The sequence below is a fragment of the Lepisosteus platostomus genome, chromosome 17 (assembly GCF_059453375.1).
Source record: "Lepisosteus platostomus isolate fLepPlt1 chromosome 17, fLepPlt1.hap1, whole genome shotgun sequence".
Classification (NCBI taxonomy): domain Eukaryota; kingdom Metazoa; phylum Chordata; class Actinopteri; order Semionotiformes; family Lepisosteidae; genus Lepisosteus; species Lepisosteus platostomus.
This window is the reverse complement of record NC_142627.1, coordinates 9,386,792-9,405,779: the sequence shown is the minus strand read 5'-3', so window position 1 is coordinate 9,405,779 and position 18,988 is coordinate 9,386,792. Positions and strand designations below refer to the sequence as shown.

The following is an 18,988-nucleotide window of genomic DNA, read 5'->3' as shown; positions in this document are numbered from 1 at the left end:
CCCCCCTGGATAGGAAGCTAGTCCATCACCGTATTACCCCAGCAACCCTGGGACTCATTTATACAGTGAACTGGGTAAACTGGGTGAACTGGAGACACTGTACCTTGTTACCCGGAGCAAATAACTTGCTCATGGGTACATCAGCTGTCACGATCGCTACTCCTCCTCTTAAGGGTGCTCCAGCCCTTCCTTGTTCTGCCTCATTCCCCACACCTGTTCCTTATTCCAGCCCCTCTTTAGTTCCACCTTAAAAGCCAGACATAGACGTTACTGGAGGTTCCTCATTGAATCCCGTTTCGTGAGAGCCCGGGTCCTGCAGCGTCTGGCTCCATAATGATTTTAACTTTCTGTTCCTGATTCCCCCCGCCGGTTCCGACCTGGTTCCTGTTCCTTATCCCCCCGGATGGATCGCCTGGCCATGGACTTTTGCCTCTGTTTTTGATTACCCGTTTGGATTTGCTATATGGATTGTTCTCCCCGGACTCACTTCCCCTGGACACCTGTACTCCTTGGACATGCCCCCTGTCTCCATACCCTCTCCTGCATGACCTTTTTCCCCAGTGTATCTTCACAATTCCGGATCGTGTCGTCTGCATAGTGCCCGGAAAGAACTCTTTCATGACATCAGCAGCCCCTGAATCAGAAACTGGAACCTACAACCTTCCAGTTAGCAGTCCTGAATCCAAACCACTACTCCTAAACTGCCCGAGAGATTAACAGTAAAATTCTATTACAATGTATTACATGTAAAACACACACAGCTAATTGCCTGCTACAAAGTAACCCGTATTATTCTATACTCTCTCGGTCTGAAACTCTAGTTCATGAACGCTTCTATATAAGATACTCCTTCCTTTGATGATCGAACTCCTCCAGTACACAGTCAAAGCACCTCAGCAGCACTACTGTAGAAAAACACCAGGGCGTGACCCCTGATCCCTGACCCATTTTTCCCATCCCTTTTGGAATATCACAAATGACAGGACAATAAGAAGCTACTGCAAGTATTAATTACTAGAAAATCGAATACTATAACCTTACCTAAAAAAAGGTAAGGTTTCACACAGCTCCACATCTCTGAAACTCGGTGTGATGAAAACCTCTAAAACTTGTAGCTGCTGTTCCTGATCCAGCCACTACAGCCATGATTTACTGTCAGATACAGCCTCACCGTCAGGGCTGCAGGGTACGTTATATCACTTTAATTAGTAAAATGTTTCATTCAAAAGCATGAGGCAGGCAACTTTTTTCCTTCAATTAAAAATCGGTCTGTGATGCTGTCACATGAATCACAGCCAGACGTGTCAGTGTCAGTACAAAAAATAACGGCACGCCAGTTTCGAGAGGTCTGATGTCTCCAAACAGTCAAGCCAGGACAAGGTCAGAAGTTGCATTAAACAAAACAAAAAGTCCTGAATTCTTATTCCACAGCAAAATTACACAAACCTATAGCAGAACGATCTCCTAAAATAAGAGAAAAGTTACCCTTAGTAATGACACTGGAAGGTAAGGTTGGAAAATCAAAAATATCCTTGGTTTGGTTTGTAAATTCTGGAAAAACACTAAACATCTGACCAGTTTTTGTTAGATTTCTGTGGGTGAGAACCCAGACCAGTGGTACTAAAAGAGGCAGCGAGGAGTTTAATGATCACTCTCCAGTGCGCTAAAGCTCACTTGACATTAGACAAAAGCCATCAAACAGCTACAGCAGAAGCTGTGCAATAACGCATCTCAGCCTCTCTTGTGCAGAGTGCTTCATGATTTTTATGGTGACATTTGGAGTGGAAAGGGCACATGTTTCTTGTGGCACAAATTAAATAAAAAAAACACTACAAATATCCACACTTTGCTGAAACACCTATAGTCAGTTTTGTCCGTGTAAAAGGTTACATTACCTGACACGGGTGGGAACTGGTTTTAAACTAATGGCACACCATTTTGCGGGCAGGAGGGGTTGTTGATGTGGTGAATGTGTTGGATTCCTGACACGCTCAAAGACCTGACGCCGGTCTTGCAGTATTCAGGGTCTGAAGGCTCGTGGCCGGACACTCACCTGCAGGCGGGGGTCACCTCCTGCAGTGCTCCCGTCACCTGATCCCGCAGCCGCTCCAGAAGACGGGACACTGCAGGGTGTCGGGAGGGAAGCTCAGCTGTCAGGGAGCTCTTCTCCCTGCGCAGTTCATCCAATTTGTTTCGAAACCTTTCGGCTAGAACGACAGCAAACCACCGTTTTAGTTTTGGTACCCGATAAACATTTTGCAACGGGCATTCTGAAACATAAATGTATTATAATGCGAGTGGGGCTTTATGGACCCCAGTTTTCAGATTTGTACATTCCAGGGGACTGTGCAGAAACAAGTCTGTAGAAGGTAAGGTCAATAATTTAGGTATTCTTACAGAACAGAACAAAATTCATACTCATTTCCCATCTTAAGTTACCGTTTCTGTGAGTCACAAAGCAACATAATAATATTTCTAATTCTAATAATTCTGGACACTCCACTCAAAGCACTTAAGAGGAGACAGGGACACCCCTCCACCTCCACCAGTGTGCAGCCCCACCTGGATTATGTGACGGCAGTGCACCAGAACGCTCACCACACACCAGCTCTCAGTGGGGAGGAGAGCAGAGTCATGAAGCCAGTTGAGAAATGGGGATTATTAGGAGGCCATGACTGGTAAAGGCCAAGGGAAAATCTGACCAGGACACCGGGGTCAACACCACATGAAATCGCGAAAAGTATATGACGGAAACATTTCTTCTTCGATAACTGTCAAGTCAGCGTTAGTGTACTGGGCAGCGATGACTAAAAAAATAAGTAAAATATTGATGGAATCTACCGCACGTCTTTGCAGTTCAATACAGATAAACGTGAGAAGATGAAGCATACAAAATGGGCGAGGTGGGCTCCTGTGTCACATGACACAAGTGGGTCCCATTCTCACAAGACGTGGGGGGGGACACCAACACCTTCCACAGCACCCACTGAGGGATACTGGACTTCTGTCTGGGAGCAGAAAGTGCTTTGAAGGTTCTGCAGCGCTGGGAAAACAACACGTTGTGCCATTCCCTCAGAGGGCTGCTTTTCAACACAGATCTCCTTCCAAACAATAAGCTTCTGTCACATCAATGTGCTGTCAAATCTGTCATTGCCAGAAGACTCCTCACCAGCGCGTGCAGCCATGGATTACATAAAGGTCAAGTGGAAAAATGTCTATTCCACTACATCACTGCCACATTTTCTAAAGGTCAATTTGCAAACTAAAGCTTAAAAAAACAGTAATGCTGAAGTCAGCACGATCCTCCTTGCTCCTCCTCTGAACCTCACTTATGCCACAACTGTTGTAAGGCCTGAGCAACGTTTCACCCAAATATTAATTTAACATTTATTTTGCTCCTTTTTTGTAGGCCAACTTAAAATGTATTTTAAATGTTTAAAAAAAAACAACTATGTACTTAGACCAAACTAGCTGCATTACGCTTATAAGGACAGAGGGACATTAATGAACATGCATCCTTACAAAAAGTACACTGTGAGATGTGAAAACAGACCAAATGAAGCAGACTTTCCAAAAATATCTACGCGCAGGGAACGCAATTGCATGCTGTAACATCAAAGGCCTGCTGCTGTTCAGAGCTGACACACAAGGGGCAGAAGGTGGGCTGTGCAGTAGGTCATGACTCCATAGAAACTGACCCCTGCTGGGGTCTTACCAGTGTGGTAAATAGTGAAAGAGGCTGGTCTGAATAGGCTGAGGAAAAGGAAACAGCACACAGGCTGTGAAGAAGGAGGCACTTGTGAAAGGACTTACACAAAGCCATGGATTGGACAGACACTCAAACGCTGACGTGTGACAAGTGAACCACGCTGGAAAGAGGAACACGTGCAGTAGGGATCACCCGGCTGACTCCAAACTACAGGCAGCCCTACGTGACAGGCATCTGAGTAATACTCAAGCTTTACAGTTCATGAGTAAGACCTCATTCGGGATATCGTATTCAATTATGGACACTTAAGAGTTCTGAGAAGAGCAATAAACTGCTGTAAGAAACTTTAGGATTGCTTAGCTACTTCTGACTACTATCCACTACCACCTACAGCTGAATGTTGGTTTTTATGCACACTGTTGTTTACTACTGTATATTGTCAATTGTATATTATTTTTTATTTTGGATGTTGTATCATATTGATTACTGTCTTTTCATACTACTCGCCTACTGTTATTAGTTATTGCAGTCTTGACCTATCTGTACATTGTGAGAAAGAGTTCCAATGCCGTGGTCAAAAAAGGCAAATATACTTTGAACTGCACTGAAGAAAGGATGAAGGGGGCTTGAACAGCCTTCTCCTATCATCTCTCTTTCGCACTTAAGTCCTTAAGAAGAAAGGGGGATGGGCAGATGGAGGCCGAGAGATGCTTCACTTTGCTCCTGATTTACTGTATATTTACATAGCTTCAGGTCTGCTACATGTAATCCCCATTCACACTGGAAACATACTATACTGTGTACTTCACTGTTTTGACCTGGTACCTATTTCCCATATAATTAACCTGCATTCTTTTTAATTTTTCTAAAACAGGCTTCCAGGAATGACTGCTTTTGTCGAACCCAGCCTGACTGCTGATAAATGAAATCATAGGATCCACTTGCACAATAAAGCAGGCAATTCTCATTCCTTGTCAACAGCTTGGGCTCAGCAAATCCCAAGACGCCCTCTGTTGAAAGGAAGTCGCTTCAAGAGGAGACATCAGAACATCCTTGTCAGAGCTCCCTCTACTGGTCCTGGCTGAGCTCAGCCCCCTTCCAAGAGCGCACAGGAGAATCCACGTCTCAGAGACAGAAGCTGTCAGAAGAGCATTATTTATTTAAGGCCTCGGTCTCAGAGGAACAAGCTATAGAGCCTTGGGCTTAAAAAGATCCTCATTCCAGGGAAAGGTCAGAGTCACGATTCAATGTTAGCTGCAGAAAACTCAGAAAAGAAACCTCAAACGCATTGTAGGCAAATGTGTTCAGAAACAGCACTGAAGAAAGGAGTTATTTTTCACAATAAAAGCTATCCATCCAAATATGTCATATTTTCTGTAACTTAGCATAGATACAAGAAGGAGCTATTGAATTTTAAGAGTGCATTACTTTAATGACACGGTCATCTTTTACAAATGTGTAAAGTATATAGTAATCATTAAGTAACTAAGGAGTGATTCAGTACTTCATTTATTGGCTGATTCAAAGTCCTGGATTGGCATGGAATCCCACCACTGCCAGCTGCTTCTGTGAAGACTCCTTAGGGCGGTGGCTCTGTGGCTAAGGATCTTAGCCTGTGGCTGGAAGGTTGACGGCTCGTATCTCGCGGCCGGCAGAGGAATCCTACTCTGTTGGGCCCCTGAGCAAGGCCCTTAACCCCAGCTGCTCCAGGGGTGCCGTATAAATGGCTGACCCTGCACTCTGACCCCAAGCTTCTCTCTCCTCGTCTGTGTGTCTCATGGAAAGCAGGCTGGGGTACGCGAAAAGACAAATTCCCAATGCAAGAAATTATATATGGCTAATAAAGTGATCTTATGTTCTCTTAATTAATAAGATGGAGATTTCCCCTGCTTCAACGTGTCTTTACAGCCGACAGGCACAAAAAAAGCAATACCACAAGCTGCCAGTGGAGGGCCCCAGTAACCGCTACGACAGTACGTCCTTTTATATCAATACAGCCGCAAACATAGCTCGTTGAAAGTTGAAAGTTTCCTGTTCTTAATGTCAAGAAGCTGAATGTAAAAATTGAAGAATGATATAGGAAAGAAATCGCTCATGATATCCGGGATTCAATTAAAGTGGCCGGAACAGTAACTAGCAGATTCTAGGATCTGAACTTGGAAGCAATGACATAGTACAGACAAAAAAGAAAACGACTTTTGCTTTCAAACACAGCACAAATAATACCATAGGAAACTCCAGAAAGTTTTTTCTGCAGTGAGTTGTCACCAGAACGGGGATATTTTTAGCAACAGGCAGCCTAGTATCCTGCCAAGCCGAGAAGCTCTTGAATGCCCGTGCCCATTATGTCTGTTTCTGTGCCACAATGGCACCATTCACAGACAATATGATACCACTTCTCTGCAGCCGATGGCCTAAAAAAAAAAGTTCTGCATTTTTTTTTTAACTTCTCAGATCTTCTGGTCTTTTGCCTACTCTAGACTTCAGCTAATCGGCATCAATAATGACCAGACAGAAGGACAGAGCAAGAGATGAAAACCCCCATCAGTGAAGTTCAACCTGGCCAGAGGGTGGTTTATCTGTGGACAGTGAGGACCAGGAGACATCAGTCTTTATTTCTCGTGAGACTAGACAGCGACACTTTGGAGCCATTCAATGACGCACGCAATAAACATTTATTATATTTTAGAAAAAAATGACAAACAAAATGTCCTATTCAGTTAAAAGAAGCAACCTCCCTTGAGTTCAACTGATAACCGTCTTCCATCCTCACTATTGCTATCAGTCTGTACAGCATGTGCTGACAGCAGGGGTCAAATTCACCTTTAATTCTGCACTCTCAGAACTGTCTGGTCCTCCACTTGCTTCCGTTACATGATAAAACTACTTCTGGTGAACTTCAGCCATGAGCTCTTTGCTCTGCCTTGTGCCCCAGGGAAACTGACACAATGCAACATCACTTTAAAAATAAAATAATCTCTACTAGAATAAAAACTAAGAACTAAAAAAACTAAAAACAAAAATAAAAAATTAACAGAATGGAAATCCTATTTATTCTTCACAAGAAAACTGACGCAGTGTATTTTGATTCTTCTTTCTGTAAATATACTATTTTACATTACAAAGTCTATTTATCATTTGGTGAATCATTGTGAACCCAAAATCAAAACAATGCTGAATCTTTTCAGCTGCACACTGTCTCTGTTTATTCACAACCTCTGGGAACAGCAGACAGACCCACCTTTGTCATTGATGTCATTGTCTTTCTCACTGCCATTGAAGTAAATAATTTCCTTGACTTCAGTTTTATTAATAATAAGCATTCACACGTCCATGCTATTCGGGTAGTGACATCAGATTATACCAGCTTTATCACACTTTTTAACAATGACAAAGAAAATATAAAAGCCTAGTCTTGTTCTTTGAAATATAATTGAAATAAAGCAACCAAGGGTTAAGCTCACAGTTTAACAATGTAAAAAAAAAAGAGTAAAAAATGAGTGGAATAAGATTCAACAATGAGGAAAATTGAAAATAGCTGTACTTAAACTACTTATACATTTAAAAGAACAGAAAATTTGATATTTTTTCCTTAGATCACCTACAGGCAGAGCAGTGATTCAAGCCAACACTTTAAGCAAAGCTCTGCAGGAAGAGGAAATCTCAGTCCACTTGAGTACTTACCAGGCGCAAGCTCATGTTCCCACAATACAAAGCATTACAGGCCCTAATCAGCTAAGAGCCCTTGATGAAAAACACAAAAGCCTGGGGATTAAAAGTTTGAAATGCAAGAACTATTTGCATGTAAAAAGTGTTTTAAAAGTTGTTGGAGCGCTTTGCCCTTGCTGGTTCATGCAGCATTACTGTAACGTTCTGATTCCTCCCCTTCTCTTTTCCACACACACACACAATTTGGGAGGACAAAAGTTTAAAACTGAACCTTTAAGTCGCTCTCCTCTGGCTTGTGGAAGGAGAGGAACGGAAGGGAATTCTTAAACAGCAACACAACCAAAGGGCCTGTGCATAGCAGGACAGGTGCAAGAGAGCCGGAAGAGGAGGAGACAACTGGCTGTGCTCCCATTTTAAAACCAATCAGAACAGCAGGCTCCACGCAGAGACAGGAAGTGACTGTCTGACTCCGTTACGAGCGGCCAGAGAAAGGTCTCCGGACCCTAGAGGAGCTAGCTACGTCTGCATTTCTCCAGCAGAAGGGAAAAGCCTCCAAGACGAGCAAGGAAAGGAAGCTGCCATCTTCTGAGAAGACAATAAAGACTCGTTTTAAAGAACTTCACATCTATCACAGCAGAAACTTCAAACTATGTGTAAGGAATCCAAGAGAGGAAGTAGAAGGATCCTATGCAGACGAGAGAGAGTAGAGGCAGCACAGGTGTCCAATCCAAATCGTCAGACGAGTTTGTGGTCAAAGAGCAGACTAAGTCCAAACTAAGTCCAATGCAAATTAAGTCCGTCCGGCTCGAAGGAAGGCGTTGCTTGCCAGCGCCCGACTAGCTCAGTCGGTAGAGCATGAGACTCTTCATGATAGATAGATACTTTATTGATCCCGTGAGGGAAATTGCAGTGCAACAGCAGCTTAACACACACAACACAGCCACAGTGTAACGAATTATATACTAATAGTACAATACATACAATACAATACAATACAAGAGTTACTCACAGTCCGGACACACAAGAGGAAACTAGAACAGAACAGTACACAGAAAATCGTATCACACGTATGAATATAAATATAGATGTAACCATAGATATAAATATAAATATAAATGTATTGCACAGGTCATGAGATCTCAGGGTCGTGGGTTCGAGCCCCCCATTGGGCGGTGCTCGTCTGTGGAGCGGTGGCTCTGTGGCTAAAGATCTGTGCCTGTGGCTGGAAGGTTGCTGGTTCAAATCCTGCAGCTGGCAGAGGAATCCTACTCTGTTGAGCCCCTGAGTAAGGCCCTTAACCTTACTCAGGTTAAGGGCCTTACACAGGGCGCAGTACAATAGCTAACCCTGTGCTCTGACCCCAGGCTTCTCTCCCTGTCTGTGTGTCTATGTGTCTTGTGGAGGGCTCATAAAGTGATGTTATGTTAGTTATGTTAAAGCCAAAAGAGGTCTTTCGAAAAGGGAGAGATAGGAGCTCTCTAGGAGGGAAATCAATACCGAGCAGAGCAGAGAGTTCTGAGGGTTTAAATGTGATGTGAAATAGAGATGAGTGTAAACGGCACAGCGGGGGTGATTAGTCAACTGCTGAAACTGGTTAGCTCGTTTGTAGGTAGATCTCTGATAACTGGCGGTCGGGACACTATGTCCTCATTTATTCTTTGTATTCAACACTACCTTCAACACAATCCCCAACAACAGTCAATGATGATAATGATGTAGCAGCCACATGCCACTGCTGGAAAGACAGCTGGGACCCTGAGACTGGGTTACCTGGATAAGGGGAATTAATAACAAAGCCAGCAACATGGGGTCTCATTTAAGGCAGTAAAGACTGCAGGACCAAAACTGCCCAAACTGCCCAACAGAAGACAGGCTTCAAGTCTATTTCAACCTCCTAATGCAAGGATTATACAGAACGGGTTATAGGTGCGCCACATTTCTGTGTGTTATTGTTCTCCACTGTTTTGTTTTTCTCAAAGGACTGGTGCTTTCCTGCTGTCTGAAATCCTCTGAATTCACTTGAGATGCACCAAAAGCAATAAGTTTTGAAGTAAATTGCCAGAATGAGTGCAACTTCAACAGGCACAAATATATTGTTTCCTCTCTGGAATTCACAGTTTTAGCTGCAAAAGTCAAATTCATACTGTAGGGGAACACGTCCTGTCACTGCTTGGGATTTTAGAAGGCTGACACTATTAAGCATTACTGGATTCGGACAATATACCCATTTTTCTTTTGTAAGTGCATTTACTGAGCTTTACTTTACTCAGTCACGTTCAGTATACGCAAAAGCTCATTTTAACATCAAATGCTTAACACAGTTCATTTTACTGCACAATGCAATTTAACCACACTGAAACAGTGTCTTTGTTTCAGTTACAAAACAGAAACAAACCAAAGCTGATCAGAGACTTCTTTATAAGAAGTTTCCAACTTGTCTCAGAATTAAATGTTCTTTTGTTCAATAACCTTACCTCTGTCATAGTCATCCTCTAGTATGGCATTTTCCTGAAGTCTTTTGAGCTTTAGTATCATAGATTCAATCTAAAGACAAAATAAATGGGAAAAATGTTAAACATTTCATTTTTTAAATGTTCAAATAAACACATTGCAGAAGTCAGTCTCAAGAAAGCAATACAAAGAGAAATAGTAATCCACGTGTGATAACTGCATGTGATCTTCAGGTCAATAATTAAAGTCAAGGTATGAGGTATGTAGGTGAAAGTAAGTTTCCAAATCAGGTAAGACAATGAAGCACAGAGGTTCTGCACATAACAATGTTGTATTTTTACAAAGACCTCAACTAGGGAACCTATCGGCCTTTCTTTAGAAAAAAATCTATCATCACCCGTTATTATTGTTCATCTCACCCAGTTTGGAATAGCCAATTAGTGCATACGTTTCTCATGTTTCCATCCCTGGCTACAAACCCTGTGACCGCACACAGGGGAGAATGAGGAAGTGCAGGCAGACTCCTCCCATCCACCCGACTTCCAGCCAACCCATTTCTAGCACATCACAAATCCCCTACCAGAGCAGGAGCGCTGAATGGAGGAGAGGCGCTGCTCTCATTGACAGCAGCACCTGTCTTTTAACACTTCACCACAGGCAGTCCACACGGGGTCTCTGCAACTGATAGCTGAGATGGGCCCCGGGCACCTATTCCCACCCTGATCCTGGCGGCACTCACCCCACTGGGCAAGTCACTCGGGGAATCCCAATCACACTGAATGAGTGAGCCGACCCAGACTCGAACCCGTGATCAGAGAGCTCCATCCAGGTCTTGCTTGGGCAAGAACTCTTAATGACGGAGCCACCGGAGAGTCCCCCCCACCCCACCCCTCCTCTTCCCATCAGTTTACTAACCTTTATGTTGGTCCGGTTGCCCTGGAGACAGTCCTGCAGGACCACTTCGTACTTCTTCATGAGCGCATCCCAGCCGTGGTCCGAGCAGGGCGTGCTGCTCTCGTAGCCCGAGGTGACCGAGGAGCCGGCCGACGCGGCGTCCGAGGAATCCGCCGACAGGCAAGACGTGGCTTCAGTGTCCAGGGAGATGGAGTCCGAGTCCCGGAGACTCTCTTTCATGCCAGCCCTGGTCTCCTGAGAGCCCCCCTCACTCCGTCTCTTCTCCCAAGACGGGCCCTCCCCGTCCCTCCACAGCTCGGCACAGAGGAAGTCCTCCTTGTTCCGCCCTGGGGACACGGATCTGCCTTCGATTTGGCCTCCCGTCGCCTCTGCTGTGCTGGGGAGGCGCCCGCTCTCCTCCGAGGGCTCGCTCACGGAGTCCGGCCCGCGACTCGAGATCAGCGAGAGCCGGATGAAACTGAAGCTGGAACTGAAGGGCTCCCCGGGTGGACCCAGAAACTCCTCCGCACCGCTCAGACGGCTGGACCCTTCTTCCAGCTCCCGATCGCTCTCGGGCTTCTTCCGGTTGCTCCCTGGCGCTGAAGCGCTTTCCTCCTGAGGAAGGTCTGCGGCGAAGCACCTTCCATAGCCGAGGCCTGGGCCCCCCTGGTCGGCTTTCGAAAGCTGGCGCCTACGTGGCGATTCGTGTACCACTAAGCACGACTGGGAACTTGGGCTGTCGGAACAGAACGGGCCGGAAACATGGTGTTGACCGGAGCTGGGCTTTGGGGTCTCTGCTGCGACACTGCACCCCGAATCGGCCCTGTGAACCTCCCCGTTTTTCACAGGTCGTTGACAAGGCCTTTTGCTGACCATCTCAGCGGGGAGCCCCCGCTGCTCCTGCAGCCCACCTCTCATGTACCCTGGCCTCCTGTAAAGCTTTTTCCTCCGAGAGCTGCTTCCTCTGGGCAGCAGAACTGGGTCACCTGGCGAAAAGATGGAACAAAGATCAGCAGGCCTTTCAAATCCATTAGAATCCATTAGAATCCGAAACAACTGCAGATTCTCTCCAGCGCAAAGCCCAAACAGAAACACCTCCACTCTCATGCGCGACACCAGGCGTACCATGAAAAACTGGCACCAAAACTGCTCCCAACTCGAGGAAGCGCTCCAGATGTGCTGTAGTAATTGCAGGGCCCAGGCAAGGAGCACAGCTGTTGTGAATTACAGCATTCAGCCCTGCAGTTCTTCCTGTTGTCTCAATCATCTCTCTGTTCCACAGCACCAATATATCAAACATGGCTTCAACGCATGAATGCGCTTTAATTCTGTTATTACAGGGACATTAAAATGCATTTTATCTGAGAAGGCAATTATTTTGTGGGACTAATTTTTTACGTATATCTAAATCATAACTCTGGGCCTCGATCGACATTTACATCCACGCAAATTAATAACCGGAACCCATAGAATATGGGTATATTTTTATTCCATCAGCATCCTACACTGCCTTCCAACGGCCGTCAAGGGTGTCTTTGTCTCCCCATCTTTTCCAATGGCGCACTGTATCATGTGACACAAAAGATGCCACTAACTTGCCCACACAGGCACAATACTGATGCATTCTAAACCAAGACCAGGGGAAAAAAACACTGGTGACATTCAAGGCCCTGAATCCATGCTAAAGTCATGTCAGGAGCCAAAATAAACTGAATGTCAGTATAAACTCAGCATGTCAAATCCCTAGGTTTAGTCCTAACTTCTCATTATTACAAATTTATTTAATTATTATCTCATAAAAACAATCGAAGGACAAAGCCTTAATTTTCAGATTAAATGTATAAACAACACACTTAGGTATGGAGTAAATTCCTCAGATGTGATTTAAAATTAGATTTATTTCATTTCTTACCATTGCAGACATTTAGTCTGGCAATTATATTGGACAATTAAGAACCCTAAGCATTAAGAGCCATAAACCACTAAACATTAGCAAGAATCAAGACATGTGTTACTCATACCATCCTTCGCATTTAAACCACCTGTTGTAGTGCTGAATTATTACTTATATTCAAATAATAATTTGTGTGCAATGTAATTTATGGAACTCACTCCATTCTCTTAAAGTAGTAAAATCATGTAAGTCGAGAGGGTGTAACACAACTATTTTCTATAGAAGAACAATCAGACACAAATGAAAGCTAGAACAACATGTTTTATCTAGAGATTGGAGGCTCAGGTTTCATAGCTCTGTCTAAAGCTTACTCCCTGGGCTAGAATGCATTAAACCCTAAATGACATGTGAGACAAGAGAGGGCCAGTGTCAGAAGAGAACTGTCTTGCACCAGGATCCAGTTACACATTCCCCATATGTCAGAGAAATTGTGTCGCTTTGTTCTGCATAAATAGTTTTCCAGTTCAGGACATCAGACCAGCACTACACAAGAGTCCTTCTTGCTTTCAGAGCAGGAAGGAAACTGTTAAAAGAATCTATTGTGAAGCACATGAAGCAGGCTACATCACTCAGCTTGCATTTACGTATTTGCGGTAAACTATGTGGTATCAAAATCGGGATGTATCAAAGTTCCCTGCACTACAAAATAGCACCACAGAACAGCCAGACTCATGTTTTTGCTTGACACTGAAGCTTGACGCTCACTAAAGTCTATCTTATTTACACTCCAGGCACTATTTAAAAAAGCAGTAAGCAAAATACGTAACATTTTAAGCCAAGAAAGGAAACAAAATGCCCCTTTAAATTAAGTCCCCCCTCATTCACCAACTTGTAACTCTTATCTCTTTGAATAGAGCTCCATATTTACCTCAAGGATTAAAGGAGGAAATTCCAGGATCCCTGCTGTTTGACAGAAGGTTTGAGAAGACCCCTTCAAAATGGTTTGTTCACACAGCAAACAAATGGTGTTCTGCCACAACTGGCTGTTAAACCATCCACCACACAAGCAACGCAATTTTAGACCAGGACTTTTGCAGAAAAGGAAGTGAAATTGGCATTTCTCAACCTTCATCTGGCTGTATCCTGTGCAAGAAGAAGCTGTGAATCATGGGGTGAAGTATTGGTACAGAGGCTCTTGTCTGGGACTTGAGAGAATGAAATCTAAGGTAGAAATATAATAATACAGCTCTAATGACCCCATTGCCAGGCTTGAATCCTGTCCACAGTCACTGTAAGCAGCATGAGACACCTCTAAGGCAAAAGAATCTGCTTGTCTGCTTATTTAGCTTCTGTGTTAAAATGGAATTAACCAAATTTCATGTCGCTATATTTCAAACTTTTCTAAAAATTCTCAGGAATACATCCTAAAACCCAGCAAGTGAGGCTCAACCTCATTTCCCTTTGGAGACCCGCAAATGGACAAGACCCTGTCTACCAATATGCAGTTACAGAATGATAAGATGATCACAGAAGTCTGTCCGAGCCTGACCGGAGTGCAGCACATATCTCCATAGACTACCTAATTTTTTTAATTTTTTAAAGAAGGGTTTCTATATTAAACCCTGTAATTTACTTTCATCGACTGGGCCTCAGCACAGCACAGCAAAAACGCCTCAGCACAGAAAGTTATACAGAAAACATCCTGTTAAATCATGTGGAAACACAAAGCTATCACAAGTGTGTTGCCTGTAGGCATAAATAAATAAATGAGAAAATTCAAAATCTTTTCTAAGAAGAAGTGCAACAGAAAAGGGGTATTTTAAGAAAGTAAGAATTTAACAAGAAATAAGGAAGTCCAATACCAGTAACTGAAACAAAAGCGATTCTCCTCCATAATCATTTTTAATCTCTAGGCTGCTCAGGCAACAAAACGTGACTAATGGCCTTTGAACAGAAATAAAAATGTCAAAACTAGTAAGATACAGCAGACGACAGTGACGAAAGGCCTTCATAATACACTTTTTACATTTCTTTCCTTTTCAAAAAGCATAAATGAAAGACAGACTAAGATTAATGGCAAGACGATACAGCATAAAACGCAAATAAACAAATCAATTTTTTTTCCTGTGGAGGAATTATTCTACATCACCTTTAATTTCATCTTTTAACCAGCAGAAAACGCTTCATAGCTTCTAAGAACAATATTACAGACTATTTTAATGTTTCCGTTTCTGTTTTCCGTAATAAAGGCACAACATCACAACTTGAGGTACAGAGACATCTATTTGATTTCTGTTGTCTCTCCACAATACTTTTTTCTCTATTAACAATAATCTCCCCTCAGATAATTCCAAAATACAGAATGCTATGTAAAACTGCCTCTATTGGATTTTCTGCCTGTGAAAATGCAGACCCCAAAACTGTAAGATTACAAAGCTAAAAAAAACTGATAAAGAGAATTCAAAATGTACAGAATTCAAATTCTTTTTGTCAGATTAATGTGAAGTGTCTACTTATGCTACATACTGCAGATTCACTGCTCAGGCTCATACAGTATGTATGATGTCAACGAGAACTTGAAAAACAAGCTCCACACATGATCAAACTTCAAAGACTTTATTAACGGTCATCTGAAAAACCTTGTTTTTCATGTGCTTGCTTTATGTGCTCACTAGTTTCAGGTTTACTAGAAATATGGCTTCCCTTGTTGGAAAATCGTGTCATTCAGGCCAATGACGTTTGGATTAATATAGACTGGTTTTATGTTAAGAGACGACTTTATGCATAAATAAATACACAAACAATTCTGACATTAGCAGCGGGGCCTTCGTTTGTTTTTAAACTAGCAAGTAGCATCTATGTTTATTCAACAACAATACAAAACATCTCTGATCTTGAAGACGGGGGTAAACTTTTCAGGCTGTCTTGGAAAAGCGCACACAGTATCTGCATCAGGGTTGAGGACTCGAGTTCCCTGTGATATGACGAGTTGGGAAAGCTGATTGGACTGAACGTCGGACACGCAGCTTTGCTGTGCTGTAACATCTCAAATTCAACTTTGTCCTCAGATCTGCGTTCTGTGCGTGCGTGTCATTCAGGAGACACGTCTAAAATGCTTGCTTGCCCGTACTACAGTTAAAAACTGTAGAAATGCGACGATCACAGATTAATTCACAATTCTAATGTAAATCCCTGCAGTGTGAATTTTCAGATTATTAAAAAAAAAGTTAGGCTAACGTCCGATCATCTACAAATTTGAATTAAACAGCAGTCATGGGAAATTTCATTTTTTTAACCAGGGCTAGATGTGTTACTTTAAAACCTAAGGGCAGTCAGAGGTTTTATAAACGCATTGCGTGACTTCCTAAAATATCATATATTGTGTTACATGTTTCAGCATTTCAAAAAACATTTTGGGTCATGCCGTTTTTGTGCTCATCACGCGCGATTAATTTCCCCCAAAAAAACTCCTTGCAAACTTGCAGTTCACAGAACTCGGCTGACGTTTCGCTCAAAAGTTGGCCGCAGTGCAATTTCTTGTAACGAATCTGGCTCAGGCGGGTAGTGGTAACTGTGATCACAAAACAGATGCAAAAATAAATAAACATTTGGATACAACTGAAACCAACCAACACTATGAATAGATGTGAAAATGTTTTCAGGGGCGTTTGTGCTTATCAATCGAACTCGCAACATTGTTCAAATCCGAGTTTTTACAGCTTCAAAAACCGGTACGGACATTGAATTGTAAAAAAAACTACAGTATTTTACAGTTATCGAACCGCAAACTATTAACGTTCAAAGAAGATATAACGTAAGAGAAGAACATGCATAAAACACCGATGATGTTAATCGTGTTTAATAAAGCGCAACGCAGTTGAACAGATTTAGACCTCGCAACGCTTTATAGTAAAAAACGCCAATAATTACCTGGCCTGAACCCAGCATGGTGCCGGTGGTTGACGTGCGTGATGCTGTCAGTGTCAGAGATCGGCATGGAGGGGACTTCGCCCCCTACCTTCACCATCCCGGTAAACATTTTTTTTGCAAGGAGCAAAAAAACAAAACAAAACAACAAAAGCTGTTATGTTTCCAGAAACGATGAACGGGTGAAAACGGACATCTTTCCAGTCTGCCTAGGAATTCCCTTCTCTGGCGGAGCTCTGCAGAAAGAAAATCACACTGAAGTCATTTCCGCTCGGGAAAGTGTTTCCCCTAAAAATAAAATTCCAAGACTCGCACCGCTTCCTTCGCGTTTTGTGTCCCCTGTGTGGCCTGCGTTAAAAGAAGACGCCGGCGTGTCTTTAGTGTGTTTCGTCTTCAGCCTGCAGCTCACTAACAGCCCTGCCCTTAAACCAGGCAAAATCCCAGGCAGCGCTTGATGACAATTCCTGCCACTTCCCAGTTTGATTTTGTTTTTACGGAGCGCGGCGCAATCTTCCAAGGGTTACGCAGAAAAAAAAGGCTCGGCGCTTTCTGTTCCGTGCTAACATTTTCTGCCGTCGTATTCCAGATACAGCCCGCGGCGCTTTATGCCGTTATGCGCTCCATTGTGAAGCCCAGGAGTTTCCTCTGGCTGTGAGATGAAATCCGAAACCGCACGCAGTGCCGGAGCCGCCTCCCTCGGCTCTGGGATGACTGGGAAGCGCTAGCTGGATGTGCAAACGAGTTAAACAACGAAATTATGTTGGGACGCCACTTAAATGGTCACCATTCATTCTGAATATCAAAAGCGGGTGTTTTTTTCCCGTTAAAGACTAAACTGTATTGCCTTTGGAAAATGTGTCAAATGGTGTCGATGGACATGAAGGCGGTGGTCTTCCTGTTGGGCAGGAATTTCCAATCCCCCCTATGATGTGTGTCCATCCCCCTTCTAAGATAGTTTGGCCTACAAAAACATCCCACAGGACTTTAAACAATCTCTCCTCGATTTGCGAACCCTTATTTCTCGGTGCACAGCCCCCAGAAGGTGATGGGTTTCCGATGAACAGATCCAGGCGAGACGGACGTTGTGTCAGACACCCTCAGCGAGCTTTGCTTTCCATCTGCCAGGCGGTCCAGGCGTTTCCATTTCCGACGTCACACCTGTGCGCAGGTAGTTCTGAAACACAGAATCTGGTACAGAGTTGATTCTAATTAAGACATGAGAGGTTTTCAAAAGTCCCACTGGACCTTTTCACGTCCATCCACCCATGTTCTAGCCCCTTGCTCCTGCTGAGGGTTGCTGTGATGACTGGCCGAGCAGGGCAGCCCAGAATATCCTTTCCTTTCCCCGGCAACAGTCTCCAAGTCCTCTTGCGGGACTCTCAGGAGCTCCCAGACCAGCTGAGAGAACCCTCCCCCCCCAGCCTGTCCTGGGTCCACCCTGGGTCCTCACCAGATGCCCAGCCCTTCTCAACTGACTCCTCTCGATCCAGAGGAGCAGCAACTCCACTCCAACGTCCTCAACTCTGTGAAACAGACTAAAGTAACTGTTTTTTAAATACTCCATTGCCCCCAAATGGAAAACTGAAATCGACTAGACTGCAACTGTTCATTTACAGTATATAGCTGACCCTTTTATCCAAAGGTACTGTGGAGATGGCCTTGTGTGTAAGGACCCTTATATAATTAATAATAATATCTTCTTAGACTTATATAGCGCTCTTCTGGACACTCCACTCAAAGTGCTTTACAGGTAATGGGGATCCCCTCCATCACCACCAATGTGCAGCCCCACCTGGATGATGACAGCAGCCATAGTGCGCCAGAACACTCCCCACACACCAGCTCTCAGTGGGGAGGAGAGCAGAGTAATGAAGCCAGTTCAGAGATGGGGGTTATTAGGAGGCCATGATTGAAACGGGCCAATGGGAAATTTATCCAGGATACACCCCTACTCTTTTCGAGAAGCACCCTGGGATTTTTAATGACCACAGAGAGTCATGACCTTGGTTTTACGTCTCATCCAAAGGACGGAGCCTTTTTACAGTATAGTGTCCCCGTCACTACACTGGGGCATTAGGACCCACACAGGCTGCAGGGTGAGCGCTCCCTGCTGGCCCTACTAACACCTCTTCCAGCGGCAGCCTCAGCTTCTCCCAGGAGGGCTCCTATGCCGGTTACTGACCAGGCTCACACCTGCTGAGCTCCACTGGGTTGCCAGTTGTGAGTTACAGTATACAGTATGAGCAAGACTTCAGTGTTTGCAAGTTGCAGAGGTTAGGCGCTCTAGTGCTGGTGGCAGAGCAGGTGCTCAGTGCTCAGACATGAGAGGTATGTGCTGCCCTGTGATGATGCACTTCACACATGTAAGCAGAATCGAGTTTTACAAATAAGAATGACCTGATAAAAGCAGAGGAAAAGCATAAGAAATTGTTCCCAAAGTGTTG

The 18,988-nt window shown here is 43.9% G+C and overlaps 1 protein-coding gene across 3 annotated transcripts in view; it reads right to left on the bottom strand.

The window, feature by feature from the left end:
* Positions 1 to 17,360, bottom strand: part of disc1 (DISC1 scaffold protein) — a 72,247-nt gene extending 54,887 nt beyond the window's left edge. For 2 of the 3 annotated variants that reach the window (XR_015927879.1, XM_088609633.1), the window contains exons 1-4: positions 16,548 to 17,360; positions 10,745 to 11,709; positions 9,853 to 9,922; positions 2,054 to 2,207 (exon numbers count right to left, since the gene is read on the bottom strand). Coding sequence is in view for 2 of the 3 variants with exons in the window: in XM_088609633.1 (XP_088465759.1) it covers positions 2,054 to 2,207; positions 9,853 to 9,922; positions 10,745 to 11,709; positions 16,548 to 16,656 (1,298 nt within the window). In the remaining variant the exon portion in view is untranslated. Of the gene's footprint in view, positions 1 to 2,053; positions 2,208 to 9,852; positions 9,923 to 10,744; positions 11,710 to 13,545; positions 13,717 to 16,547 lie in introns of those variants that run through there. The other variant, XM_088609635.1, reaches the window with a different exon arrangement.
* Positions 17,361 to 18,988: the final 1,628 nt, after the last annotated feature.